The sequence below is a fragment of the Oncorhynchus tshawytscha genome, unplaced genomic scaffold (genome assembly GCF_018296145.1).
Source record: "Oncorhynchus tshawytscha isolate Ot180627B unplaced genomic scaffold, Otsh_v2.0 Un_contig_3309_pilon_pilon, whole genome shotgun sequence".
Classification (NCBI taxonomy): domain Eukaryota; kingdom Metazoa; phylum Chordata; class Actinopteri; order Salmoniformes; family Salmonidae; genus Oncorhynchus; species Oncorhynchus tshawytscha.
In genome coordinates, this window is record NW_024609672.1 from 269,546 (window position 1) to 284,429 (window position 14,884).

The 14,884-nt window shown below is 38.8% G+C and overlaps 1 protein-coding gene across 1 annotated transcript in view; it reads right to left on the reverse strand.

Annotated features, from left to right (window-relative positions):
• The window catches only part of LOC121838812 (semaphorin-3aa-like), a 35,517-nt gene that overhangs the window by 17,766 nt on the left and 2,867 nt on the right, over nt 1-14,884 (reverse strand). The window contains 5 exon segments of the mRNA XM_042316846.1: nt 748-867; nt 985-1,035; nt 1,038-1,077; nt 1,882-2,001; nt 14,116-14,178. Coding sequence (XP_042172780.1) covers nt 748-867; nt 985-1,035; nt 1,038-1,077; nt 1,882-2,001; nt 14,116-14,178 — 394 coding nt within the window.

The following is a 14,884-nucleotide window of genomic DNA, read 5'->3' on the forward strand; positions in this document are numbered from 1 at the left end:
TGGGTAAATCGCTCTTTCTGAATGTGTCACGGCATTCATCATCATGGAGTGGGTTTGGGGGTTCACTGTTCTGTGAATGGGAGGTGGGGCTGTAAAGGGGTGGTGGTGGGTTGAAATTTGACGTCGCTGCCGGAAAACAGCTGAGGGGATTAACTCCATGGGAAAGAATATGGATTCCGGGGAAAAAAACATAAATTGACCTTTTGTGCGGCAGCCATTAAATCCTTGGCTATGCAGGCAGACTGACAGAGTGAGGGCTCCTCTCCTTCCCACCCCTGGCTAATCTCACCAGCACCAGCAGCCACACACATTCATACACACACTGACTTTATGAATGGGGATCTGATATCTATGTCTGTCTTTGAATGGGATCTCATCAGAGACACTCACGGCTTATAGATAGGACTAAGCTCTGTCCGACAGCTATTTAAACCAATGAATGGCGTCCTCTCGCCAATTGACCAATGAGAAGGTTCCTTTGATGCGCTTTAAAGGATTAAGTGTATCATGTCTATATTATACTATCAAGAGCCCCCTCTCCTATCGACCAATAAAAAGGGCTGATTCATATAATTTCAGCCAATTAAGGTTGTTGCCTACTGTCTCATATCATCAACGGTTCCCTCTTGTTCATTTCAATTAGTTATACCTCTGCAAATACAATTTAATCAGAAGTGTCTTATTTGATTTCTCCCTTGGAAAATAGCTTTTTGCTTTAATGTGATCGAGCTGTATAATAAAAAGTACCATTGAGCCATCTAGAGTCATGTTGCTCAGTCCTGATAGGATGATGCTCCCCGAGGGTGCGGAAGATGGCAAAGTCCCTTCCCATGAAGTCTGCCGATGTGCCAGAGTACAGCTCCCCATCTGCCAACCAGAAACCAGGGTCAGCAACAAGCAGCCAATGAGATTAGAGATGTTAAGTGTCAGGAAGTCCACTGGCAAACTCCAACCAATCACAAGTGGGATTAGAGTCGGACTCACCTAACATTATGGACGCAGAGAGCATCTTGGGGTCGTAGGGGCTTTTCCCCGGCCGTTCTCGAAGTGGGACGACTCCAGTCGAAAGATGTTGTCCTGAAGGGAAAGATCAGTGTTCAAGAATAGTCCGTAGGAAACCCATCTAGAACATTCCAAAACAACACGCAAATGACACAAAAGTTGCTCACTATATAAGGAAAAGTGTCATATTAGTGCACTACAGAAGGAATATGGTTTGCAAGAAGTTCACTAAATGGGGAATAGTGTGTCAAATTAGTGCACTTGATGGGTAACAGTGTGTCATTAGAGACCTGAAACACGTACTGTGGAGTAGAGCTGTACCTTATTGACCCTTGTAGATGTATATTAATAACTGACAGACCCCGTCAATCTATGTAAAATAGCACCATGCTATACACACACACACACACACACACACACACACACACACACACACACACACACACACACACACACACACACACACACACACACACACACACACACACACACACACACACACACACACTCACACACACACAGAACCCATTATATTAATGCAGGACAAGATAGTGATTTCCCCCCCTTTCCACAGTTGAACAGTTACACTGTGTGGGATCATTGATTAAGCTGTATCTGCTTATCAAGATGATTGATTAAACTGTTGTGTGGGAGAACGATTTCCGCTTGTTAATGTGGGCCTGTGTAATGAGCTTTTTCCCCCCACTTTGCACAAATGAAATCATTGATTAGAAACACTGAATGAGTGGGAAATAGTCACAACAGAAAATAATGATCTAGTCCCTTGTCTTGGTGCAATTTAGATTCTATTGGAGGTTAGGGGGTGGTGGTGTGTGTGGGGTGGTGGTGTGTGTGTGTGTGTGTGTTGTTGCCCCTTACCTCTGCCCGTTTGCCCATCTCCAGATAGGCACAGATGGGGTGGAAGGCCCCTGTACCACAGATATACAGGTGGGTGGAGTTGTAGGGTTGGAGCACTCGGATGAAGTTGGAACACTCTTTCTGACAGGAGACGAGAGACAAACACTTCATCAACATCTCATCAACTTGGGCTCCCGAGTGGCACAGCGGTCTAAGGCACTGCATCTCAGTGCTAGAGGTGTCACTACTGACCCTGGTTTGATTCCAGTCTGTATCACAACTGGCCGTGATTGTCTCATAGGGACTCTAACCCGGCCAAACCCTGGGTTAGTAAATAAGAATTTGTTGTTAACTGACTTGCCTAGTTAAATAAAGGTTCAATAAAGGTTCATACATTAAAAAAATTAAAACACTTGATCAGTTTCAAAGTCTCTAACAAACAACACTCACATGTTAAAACTGGAATCCTTAATGATGTAACAGCCATGTCTGTTTGAGATATTCCAACAACAAAGAAGTTACTGGAGACAGAAGAGCACAGTATGTACTGCTATTTGTTTTTCCTTGCTGCATGACTCTCCTCAGCTCGGCAACAAAGACAACAACAACGGTGGTGGGGCCAGTGGCGCTGTTTCCCCATCCTGCGGAGTCCATCTTTAAGTGTCCACATAGCATCTAGCATTTATTGTATCTGTGTAATTATATACAGCTACAACTAAGCAAATTAAGCAACGATTCAGTTAATATGCTAGTAACTACTTCGAACCAAAGTTTGTCCAGTTTTGCTGATTGCAGTTCAATCGTTATTTTAACTACCTTATCTGCAGTTATCTTGATCAGCTGAGCTACCACATTCTGCCTACCAAAGTAGCTCTAGAATACAGAGGTAAGGACATAGTGAGGACAATATGTCTGCGTGCTCCAGCTGTCTTAAAGTGCTGTAGGTGCAACCTAAAACAACTTCAGATTTGATCACTCCAGGCATAAGTAAGACTTGGTGGTTGGCGCTACTGGAAAGCTCCTGCAATCTGAAGTAGGAGTTTCCAGGTCCGGTTGCTGTGGTAAATTGCTTGTGAAATGAAGTGGCGTTCAGTTTTGCTGAAGGAAATGCCACCTGTGAGCTAAATCAGGCCATGACTGTGTCCTAAATGCTCCCCGTTCCCTCTACAGTACACTCTGTTTGACCAGGGCCATGGGTAGACCCAGAGGTCATATGGTGCCATTTGGGATGCATCCCATGTTCACATCAGATCTCTAATGATCCGTCCGTCCATGTGTGTTTCCATGTGTGTGTCCGTCCGTGTGTGTGTGTGTCCGTCCACCTGTCCATCCGTAGGAGTTTGTGCGTGTGTGTTTGTGTGTGTGTCCGTCCGTTCTCCGTCAGTGTGTGTGTATTCACGTCAGATCTGTAGTGATCCATCTGGTTGAATTTACTGAAGGTATTTGGACTCCCAGCCTCAGCACATGTGGATAGTCCCAGTGCTGGGAGACTGTTTATGCTAACCCTAATGAATGGGATTAGTTCATGTTCTAGTCCTCTGGTAAGTCTTCTACAGGGTTCAGTAGGGTACACACATGCTAAAACGATGAAGGCACGATTCATTGATGAGGAATACACACCTTTAGTTGACTGAAACACACACACACACACAGACACACACAGACACAAAGCCCATTCCAGGTTAATACACACACACACGCATCTCTTTCCCGGGTCATTAAGAAAATAAATACGGACCTTCTGTGTCAATAAAAATCCTAAACCGAAGGATTATGTTCTGTCTGCACAGAGCCACCTCTAGTCTCAGGGATGCTAACTGCTCAGGCTTCCCTGTCCCTCACAGCAATGAGACATTACATTTATTTCCTTGCTTCACCAATAAGTAAGCCAGGACAGTGGAAGGGGCAAAAATATTTTTTGAAAGGCTGAAAGTTCAACAGATAAGAGAAAATAGAAAATAAACCATTCACGGAGTAAATCACTCAAAAGTTACACGAACGTAGTGTGGAACCTGTTTCCACCATAAGGTCTTCCTCTGTCAAAATGAAATGCCAGATCGGGAATAACTAGCCATGTTGTGTAAAGGCTGCTAAAAGTCATTGATATCTAACTGGACAGGTTTGAAGGATATCAACCTTGAGTTAAACTTTACTGTCAACCCAGGATAGTATCACTAACCCATAGTCAAAACAATAGGTCAACCCAGGATATTATCACTAACCCATAGTCACAACAACAGGTCACCCCAGGATATTATCACTAACCCATAGTCACAACAACAGGTCACCCCAGGATATTATCACTAACCCATAGTCACAACAATAGGTCAACCCAGGATATTATCACTAACCCATAGTCACAACAATAGGTCAACCCAGGATATTATCACTAACCCATAGTCACAACAATAGGTCAACCCAGGATATTATCAGTAACCCATAGTCACAACAACAGGTCACCCCAGGATATTATCAGTAACCCATAGTCACAACAATAGGTCAACCAGGATATTATCACTAACCCATAGTCAAAACAGGTCAACCCAGGATATTATCAGTAACCCATAGTCACAACAACAGGTCACCCCAGGATATTATCACTAACCCATAGTCACAACAACAGGTCACCCCAGGATATTATCAGTAACCCATAGTCACAACATAGTCACAACAGTCACAGGTAACCCATAGTCACAACAACAGGTCACCCCAGGATATTATCACTAACCCATAGTCACAACAACAGGTCAACCCAGGATATTATCACTAACCCATAGTCACAACAACAGGTCACCCCAGGATATTATCACTAACCCATAGTCACAACAACAGGTCACCCCAGGATATTATCACTAACCCATAGTCACAACAACAGGTCACCCCAGGATATTATCACTAACCCATAGTCACAACAACAGGTCACCCCAGGATATTATCACTAACCCATAGTCACAACAACAGGTTACCCCAGGATATTATCACTAACCCATAGTCACAACAACAGTTCCAGTGTCCCTATCTGTGTTCAACCAGATAACAAACCAAGAACCTCTAAACCCAGATATGCTCCACAACCTTTTATGGTTCACAACCATGACCGTTACAAGGGTTACTTGTGTGAAAGTCTTCTTAATGACTTTACCTTATGGGCTTCCTAACATTCCCGCAATGTTCCGGCAACAACAGGGAAGAAGCAATGTCTTCCTCCATCATTCTCACATCGCTATTATATACATTGTAAACTGTCTCATTAATCATCTTACTGACAGAGATGTTTAGATTTTCTCATGGTCATTAGACTAATTTCCAGACAGGCATTTTGTGTCTCCGTGTGTGTGTGTTGTGTGTGTGTGTGTGTGTGTGTGTGTGTGTGTGTGTGTGTGTGTGTGTGTGTGTGTGTGTGTGTGTGTGTGTGTGTGTGTGTGTGTAATATTGAGTGCATGTTGTGTGTGTGCCACTGACAGACATTTACTCAGCCTAGTCAGACATGCTACTCTGCAATTTTCAGGGTGAAAAATGACTTCTCTACACACAAACTGTGTCGTTACCTGAATACCACTGCATCCTCTGGGGAGAGAAGGGTCATTATTGGGAATAACTGATTACTTTCCCTTGAAAGGAGGGGGAATTAGTAGGCAGCTTTGTTTAAGGTAGATGGTTGAGTGTGTTTTGAGAGCACACAGTGAACCTAACATGCAACAGTCTGCAGATACAACTATAACTTCTGAAGTAAATGAGAATCATTTCTCACTCTGCACTGTGTTGAACCATTCAACATTTCCTGCATCACTTGTCTGTTAGGGCTGGGAATTGCCAAGGACCTCACAATATGATATTATCACAAGATTTAGGTGCTGAAATTATATGTAGTGTGATTCTACATGTGGTGTGATTCTGTATGTATAGTGATTCTATATGTATAGTGATTCTATATGTATAGTGATTCTATATGTAGTGTGATTCTATATGTATAGTGATTCTATATGTATTGTGATTCTATATGTAGTGTGATTCTATATGTAGTGTGATTCTATATGTATAGTGATTCTATATGTATAGTGATTCTATATGTATAGTGATTATATATGTATAGTGATTCTATATGTAGTGTGATTCTATATGTATAGTGATTCTATATGTATAGTGATTCTATATGTATAGTGATTATATATGTATTGTGATTCTATATGTATAGTGATTCTATATGTATTGCGATTCTATATGTATAGTGATTCTATATGTATAGTGATTCTATATGTATAGTGATTCTATATGTATAGTGAGTGATATGTCTGATTCTATGTATAGTGATTCTATATGTATAGTGATTCTATATGTATAGTGATTCTATATGTATAGTGATTCTATATGTATAGTGATTCTATATGTGATTCTATATGTATAGTGATTCTATATGTATAGTGATTCTATATGTATAGTGATTCTATATGTATAGTGATTCTATATGTATAGTGATTCTATATATATGTATAGTGATTCTATGTATGTGTGATTCTATATGTATAGTGATTCTATATGTATAGTGATTCTATATGTATAGTGATTCTATATGTATAGTGATTCTATATGTATAGTGATTCTATATGTATAGTGATTCTATATGTATTGTGATTCTATATGTAGTGTGATTCTATATGTATGATTCTATATGTATAGTGATTCTATATGTATAGTGATTCTATATGTATAGTGATTCTATATGTATAGTGATTCTATATTTATTGTGATTCTATATGTATAGTGATTCTATATGTATTGTGATTCTATATGTAGTGTGATTCTATATGTATAGTGATTCTATATGTATAGTGATTCTATATGTATAGTGATTCTATATGTATAGTGATTCTATATGTATAGTGATTCTATATGTATAGTGATTCTATATGTAGTGTGATTCTATATGTATAGTGATTCTATATGTATAGTGATTCTATATGTATAGTGATTCTATATGTATAGTGATTCTATATGTATAGTGATTCTATATGTATAGTGATTCTATATGTATAGTGATTCTATATGTATAGTGATTCTATATGTAGTGTGATTCTATATGTATAGTGATTCTATATGTATGTGATTCTAGTGTGATTATAGTGATTCTATATGTATAGTGATTCTATATGTATAGTGATTCTATATGAGTGATTCTATATGTATAGTGATTCTATATGTATAGTGATTCTATATGTATAGTGATTCTATATGTATAGTGATGATTCTATATGTATAGTGATTCTATATGTATAGTGATTCTATATGTATAGTGATTCTATATGTATAGTGATTCTATATGTATAGTGATTCTATATGTATAGTGATTCTATATGTATAGTGATTCTATATGTAGTGTGATTCTATATGTATAGTGATTCTATATGTATAGTGATTCTATATGTATAGTGATTCTATATCGTGATTGTGTATAGTGATTCTATATGTATGTGATTCTATATGTATAGTGATTCTATATGTATAGTGATTCTATATGTATGTGATTCTATATGTATTGTGATTCTATATGTATTGTGATTCTATATATGTGTGATTCTATATGTAGTGTGATTGATATATGTATAGTGATTCTATATGTATGTGATTCTATATGTATGTGATTCTATATGTATTCTATATGTATAGTGATTCTATATGTATAGTGATTCTATATGTATAGTGATTCTATATGAATAGTGATTATATATATAGTTTGATTCTATATGTAGTTTGATTCTATATGTAGTTTGATTCTATATCTATAGTGATTCTATATGTATAGTGATTCTATATGTATAGTGATTCTATATCTATAGTGATTCTATATGTATAGTGACTCTATATCTATAGTGACTCTATATGGATAGTGATTCTATATGTAGTTTGATTCTATATGTATAGTGAGTCTATATCTATAGTGATTCTATATGTGTGATTCTATATGTATAGTGATTCTATATATAGTGTGATTCTATATGTATAGTGATTCTATATGTATAGTGATTCTATATGTATAGTGATTCTATATGTATAGTGATTCTATATGTATAGTGATTCTATATGTATTGTGATTCTATATGTAGTGTGATTCTATATCTAGTGTGATTCTATATGTATAGTGATTCTATATGTATAGTGATTCTATATGTATAGTGATTCTATATAGTGTGATTCTATATGTATAGTGATTCTATATGTATAGTGATTCTATATGTATAGTGATTCTATATGTATAGTGATTCTATATGTATAGTGATTCTATATGTATAGTGATTCTATATGTATAGTGATTCTATATGTAGTGTGATTCTATATGTATAGTGATTCTATATGTATTGTGATTCTATATGTATAGTGATTCTATATGTAGTGTGATTCTATATGTATTGTGATTCTATATGTATAGTGATTCTATATGTATAGTGATTCTATATGTATAGTGATTCTATATGTATAGTGATTCTATATGTATTGTGATTCTATATGTATAGTGATTCTATATGTATAGTGATTCTATATGTATAGTGATTCTATATGTATCGTGATTCTATATGTATTGTGATTCTATATGTAGTGTGATTCTATATGTAGTGTGATTCTATATGTAGTGTGATTCTATATGTATAGTGATTCTATATGTATAGTGATTCTATATGTATAGTGATTCTATATGTATAGTGATTCTATATGTATCGTGATTCTATATGTATTGTGATTCTATATGTAGTGTGATTCTATATCTAGTGTGATTCTATATGTGTGATTCTATATGTATAGTGATTCTATATGTAGTGTGATTCTATATGTATAGTGATTCTATATGTAGTGATTCTATATGTAGTGTGATTCTATATGTATAGTGAGTGATTCTATATGTATGTATAGTGATTCTATATGTATAGTGATTCTATATGTATGTGATTCTATATGTATGTGATTCTATATGTATAGTGATTCTATATGTAGTGTGATTCTATATGTATAGTGATTCTATATGTATTGTGATTCTATATGTATAGTGATTCTATATGTATAGTGATTCTATATGTGGTGTGATTCTATATGTATGTAGTGATTCTATATGTATAGTGATTCTATATGTATAGTGATTCTATATGTATAGTGATTAGTGATATGTAGTGTGATTCTATATGTAGTGTGATTCTATATGTATAGTGATTCTATATGTATTGCGATTCTATATGTATAGTGATTCTATATGTATTGTGATTCTATATGTATAGTGATTCTATATGTATTGTGATTCTATATGTATTGTGATTCTATATGTATAGTGATTCTATATGTATTGCGATTCTATATGTATTGTGATTCTAAATTTATTGCGATTCTATATGTATTGCGATTAGATACTTTGATTTTAACATTTTGCCTTCAGAAAGTATTTATACCCCTTGACTTATTCCACATTTTAATGCCTGAATTGAAAATGGATTAAATTGACACAATACCACATAATGAACCCCAAGTAAAAAAAAAAATTTTTTTTTTGCAAATGTATTGAAAATGAAATTAAGAAATATCTAATTTACATAAGTATTCACACCCCTGAGTCAATACTTTGTAGAAGCACCTTTGGCATTGATTACAGCTGTGAATCTATCTTGGTAAGTCTCTAAGAGCTGTCTACTCCTGGATTGTGCAACATTTGCCCATTATCTTTTTCAAAATTCTTCAAGCTCTGTCAAATTAGTTGTTGATCATTGCTAGACAACCATGCTCATGTCTTGCCTTTGATTTTCAAGTAGATCTAAGTCAAAACTGTATCTCGACCACTCAGGAACATTTGGCCTTGTGTGTTAGGTTATTGTCCTGCTGAAAGGTGACTTCAGACAGAACCAAGTTTTCTTCTAGGATTTTACCTGTGCTTAGCTGCATTCCGTTTACAAAAAGTGAATTGCTTTACTTTAGTGCCTTGTTGCAAACAGGATGCATGTTTTGGAATATTTTTATTCTGTACAGGCTTCCTTGTTTTCACTCTGTCAATTAGCTTAGTATTGTGGAGTAACTACAATGTTATTGATCCATCCTCAGTTTTCTCCTATTAAACTCAAAATGTTTTAAAGTCACCCTTGGCCTCATGATGAAATCTCTGAGCAATTTCATCCTTTCTGGCAACTGAGTTCAAATATCAATATAATATTGTGCAACAATAATATAACGATATGTAACTGTATCGATCCCCCATCGCTATAATCAACTCTCTCAGATCTTCACGAGTCCACATGGGCTATGGGATTGGGCAATAATCCATAACTGAATCAAATGAGTCACGTTCCTGACTGAATCATACCCAACCTACTGAGTCATCTTGTACAAAGCCCAGTGAATCACCAGTAAGACATTTGGGCAGAGAGTGCTGTACTGTTGCATTTGTTCCAGGGCTCTAAATTGAGTGGAGAAATTCACCACTTAGGAGCTAGGAATGCTTTTGTAATGTCCTAATCAAGCATTCGTGCCCACAAAAACGCAGCTTTCATTGCCTCATTTTCTAGAGTAAACATTTTTACAGCATGCAAATGCCTCATCAATGTGTGTGTGTGAATGCGCGCATGCATCTGTGTGTGTGTGTGTTATAGAGTAAACGTGTGGGTATCTGGTCATGTGTACAGCAGGAATGTCTGTATGTATCTGTGTTAGGGCAGTGCTATGTTTATAACCCAAAACCTGCCACAGACTATGACCCAAGTGGAACCTCTGTGATTTATGGACTGAACTACGTAATCCCACATAATCCTAGAGCCCCCTCCCCCCACTGCATGTGCACTCAGCCATGAAATTAGAAGCAGATACAACACGAGGGTTGTGTGTAAACCCCACATGAGATAACACACAATCTGATACATACAACACACACACACTCTCTCTCTCTCTCTCTCTCTCTCTCTGCGATAACGCACACAATCAGACGGCACACCCACACACACTCACTTCATCTCTCTCCCAAACACACACACAGACACACACACTGAGTTCAGCTGTGCATGCAGAACATTGGTAGATAAATAAACAGAGTGATGTGATGTACTGCGTTCTTGCCGTGCCAACAGAACCAACAAACACACACAGTGGGGAAGGAACGCTTCCAGGGGACCACAAGGTCATGGACACTACTAGCAACGACAGCTATGCTAGTTTGGATCAATGTTGCTATAATGTCGCTTCCACATCATTTCCACAACAAACATCTTCTAAATGTTTCCATCTGACGACACGATGTGGAAAAATATTATTATTAATGTTGCAGGTTATTAATGGTTATTATTTATTAATGTTAGGTTATTATAGGTTATTAATGTTGCAGGTAACACATAGTTACATGGGTTCCTAATGGTAACACACTAGCAACATGTCAGACAAGCTAGTTACATGGGTTCCTAATGGTAACACACTAACAACATGTCAGACAAGCTAGTTACATGGGTTCCTAATGGTAACACACTAACAGCATGTCAGACATGCTAGTTACATGGGTTCCTAATGGTAACACACTAACAACATGTCAGACAAGCTAGTTACATGGGTTCCTAATGGTAACACACTAACAACATGTCAGACAAGCTAGTTACATGGGTTCCTAATGGTAACACACTAACAACATGTCAGACAAGCTAGTTACATGGGTTCCTAATGGTAACACACTAACAACATGTCAGACAAGCTAGTTACATGGGTTCCTAATGGTAACACACTAACAACATGTCAGACAAGCTAGTTACATGGGTTCCTAATGGTAACACACTAACAACATGTCAGACAAGCTAGTTACATGGGTTCCTAATGGTAACACACTAACAACATGTCAGACAAGCTAGTTACGTAGGTTACTAATGATAACACGCTAACAGTATGTCACACATGCTAGTTACATAGGTTACTAATGATAACACGCTAACAGCATGTCAGACATGCTAGTTACGTAGGTTACTAATGATAACACGCTAACAGCATGTCAGACATGCTAGTTACGTAGGTTACTAATGATAACACGCTAACAGTATGTCACACATGCTAGTTACGTAGGTTACTAATGATAACACGCTAACAGCATGTCAGACATGCTAGTTACGTAGGTTACTAATGATAACACGCTAACAGTATGTCACACATGCTAGTTACGTAGGTTACTAATGATAACACGCTAACAGTATGTCAGACATGCTAGTTACGTAGGTTACTAATGATAACACGCTAACAGCTTGTCAGACATGCTAGTTACGTGGGTTACTAATGATAACACTTTTGTCACTTCTAGGTTAGACTACTGCAATGCTCTATTTTCCGGCTACCCGGATAAAGCACTAAATAAACTTCAGTTAGTGCTAAATACGGCTGCTAGAATCCTGACTAGAACCAAAAAATTTGATCATATTACTCCAGTGCTAGCCTCTCTACACTGGCTTCCTGTCAAAGCAAGGGCTGATTTCAAGGTTTTACTGCTAACCTACAAAGCATTACATGGGCTTGCTCCTACCTATCTCTCTGATTTGGTCCTGCCGTACATACCTACACGTATGCTACGGTCACAAGACGCAGGCCTCCTAATTGTCCCTAGAATTTCTAAGCAAACAGCTGGAGGCAGGGCTTTCTCCTATAGAGCTCCATTTTTATGGAACGGTCTGCCTACCCATGTCAGAGACGCATGGGTCTGCCTACCCATGTCAGAGACTCGGTCTCAACCTTTAAGTCTTTACTGAAGACTCATCTCTTCAGTGGGTCATATGATTGAGTGTAGTCTGGCCCAGGAGTGGGAAGGTGAACGGAAAGGCTCTGGAGCAACGAACCGCCCTTGCTGTCTCTGCCTGGCCGGTTCCCCTCTTTCCACTGGGATTCTCTGCCTCTAACCCTATTACAGGGGCTGAGTCACTGGCTTACTGGGGCTCTCTCATGCCGTCCCTGGAGGGGGTGCGTCACCTGAGTGGGTTGATTCACTGTTGTGGTCATCCTGTCTGGGTTGGCGCCCCCCTTGGCTTGTGCCGTGGCGGAGATCTTTGTGGGCTATACTCAGCCTTGTCTCAGGATGGTAAGTTGGTGGTTGAAGATATCCCTCTAGTGGTGTGGGGGCTGTGCTTTGGCAAAGTGGGTGGGGTTATATCCTTCCTGTTTGGCCCTGTCCGGGGTGTCCTCGGATGGGGCCACAGTGTCTCCTGACCCCTCCTGTCTCAGCTTCCAGTATTTATGCTGCAGTAGTTTATGTGTCGGGGGCTGGGATCAGTTTGTTATATCTGGAGTACTTCTCCTGTCCTATTCGGTGTCCTGTGTGAATCTAAGTGTGCGTTCTCTAATTCTCTCCTTCTCTCTTTCTTTCTCTCTCTCAGAGGACCTGAGCCCTAGGACCATGCCCCAGGACTACCTGACATGATGACTCCTTGCTGTCCCCAGTCCACCTGGCCATGCTGCTGTTCCAGTTTCAACTGACCTGAGCCCTAGGACCATGCCCCAGGACTACCTGACATGATGACTCCTTGCTGTCCCCAGTCCACCTGGCCATGCTGCTGCTCCAGTTTCAACTTCCACCTGACTGTGCTGCTGCTCCAGTTTCAACTGTTCTGCCTTATTATTATACGACCATGCTGGTCATTTATGAACATTTGAACATCTTGGCCATGTTCTGTTATAATCTCCACCCGGCACAGCCAGAAGAGGACTGGCCACCCCACATAGCCTGGTTCCTCTCTAGGTTTCTTCCTAGGTTTTGGCCTTTCTAGGGAGTTTTTCCTAGCCACCGTGCTTCTACACCTGCATTGCTTGCTGTTTGGGGTTTTAGGCTGGGTTTCTGTACAGCACTTTGAGATATCAGCTGATGTACGAAGGGCTATATAAATAAATTTGATTTGATTTGATTTGATAACACGCTAACAGCATGTCAGACATGCTAGTTACGTAGGTTACGAATGATAACACGCTAACAGTATGTCAGACATGCTAGTTACGTAGGTTACTAATGATAACATGCTAACAGTATGTCAGACATGCTAGTTACGTAGGTTACTAATGATAACACGCTAACAGCATGTCAGACATGCTAGTTACGTAGGTTACTAATGATAACACTCTAACAGCATGTCAGACATGCTAGTTACATTCCCCTGCATAAGCTGTGTGCTGACAAGTTAAAGTATAGCCTGCAGGTAACATACACCACATGTATCCACCTATTGTGTCAGGCTACATAAGAGTGACATAAGTGGTTATAAAGTGACTCGCAGAACTTACCCCGAGGTCTTTCCCCGCCCACTTGCACTCGTCACGCTTTGAGGGCGTTGCTGGCCATGCGATCTATGGAGAGGAGGAGAGAGGGAGTGTTAGCATACAGAACAGGAGAGAATGTGTCATTGAGAGAGATTATAAACAACAACATCATTGAGTTTCATCTCAATCTCTTCATTCGAAGATTCAATAATGGACACTCTTACTAACAGTTGTGGCTGCTTTGTGTGATATATTGTTGTCTCTACCTTCTTGCCCTTTGGGCTGTTGACTGTGGCCAATAATGTTTGCACCATGTTTTGTGCTGCTACCATGTTGTGTTGCTACCATGTTGTTGTCATGTTGTGTTGCTACCATGCTGTGTTGCATGTGTTGCTGCCTTGTTATGTTGTTGTCTTAGGTCTCTCTTTATGTAGTGTTGTCTCTCTTGTTGTGATGTGTGTTTTGTCCTATATTTATATATATTTATATGTATTTATTTGTTTTAATCCCAGGCCCCGTCCCCGCTGGCCTTTTTCCTTTCGGTAGGCCGTCATTGTAAATAAGAATTTGTTCTTAACTGACTTGCCTAGTTAAATAAAGATGAAATGAAAATAAAATCATTTAAAAGTGAGGGAGTGGTATACTAAGGAACAGAGGAGAGAATGTGTCATATGAACAGAGAGTGTGAGTCATCATGTAAAACAAGAGAGAAAGAGGGCACAATAATAGTCTGGGGTCCATTCAGGGGGTAGTCTAACCAGGAATTGAACCCAGGTTTATGCAAATGATAGTC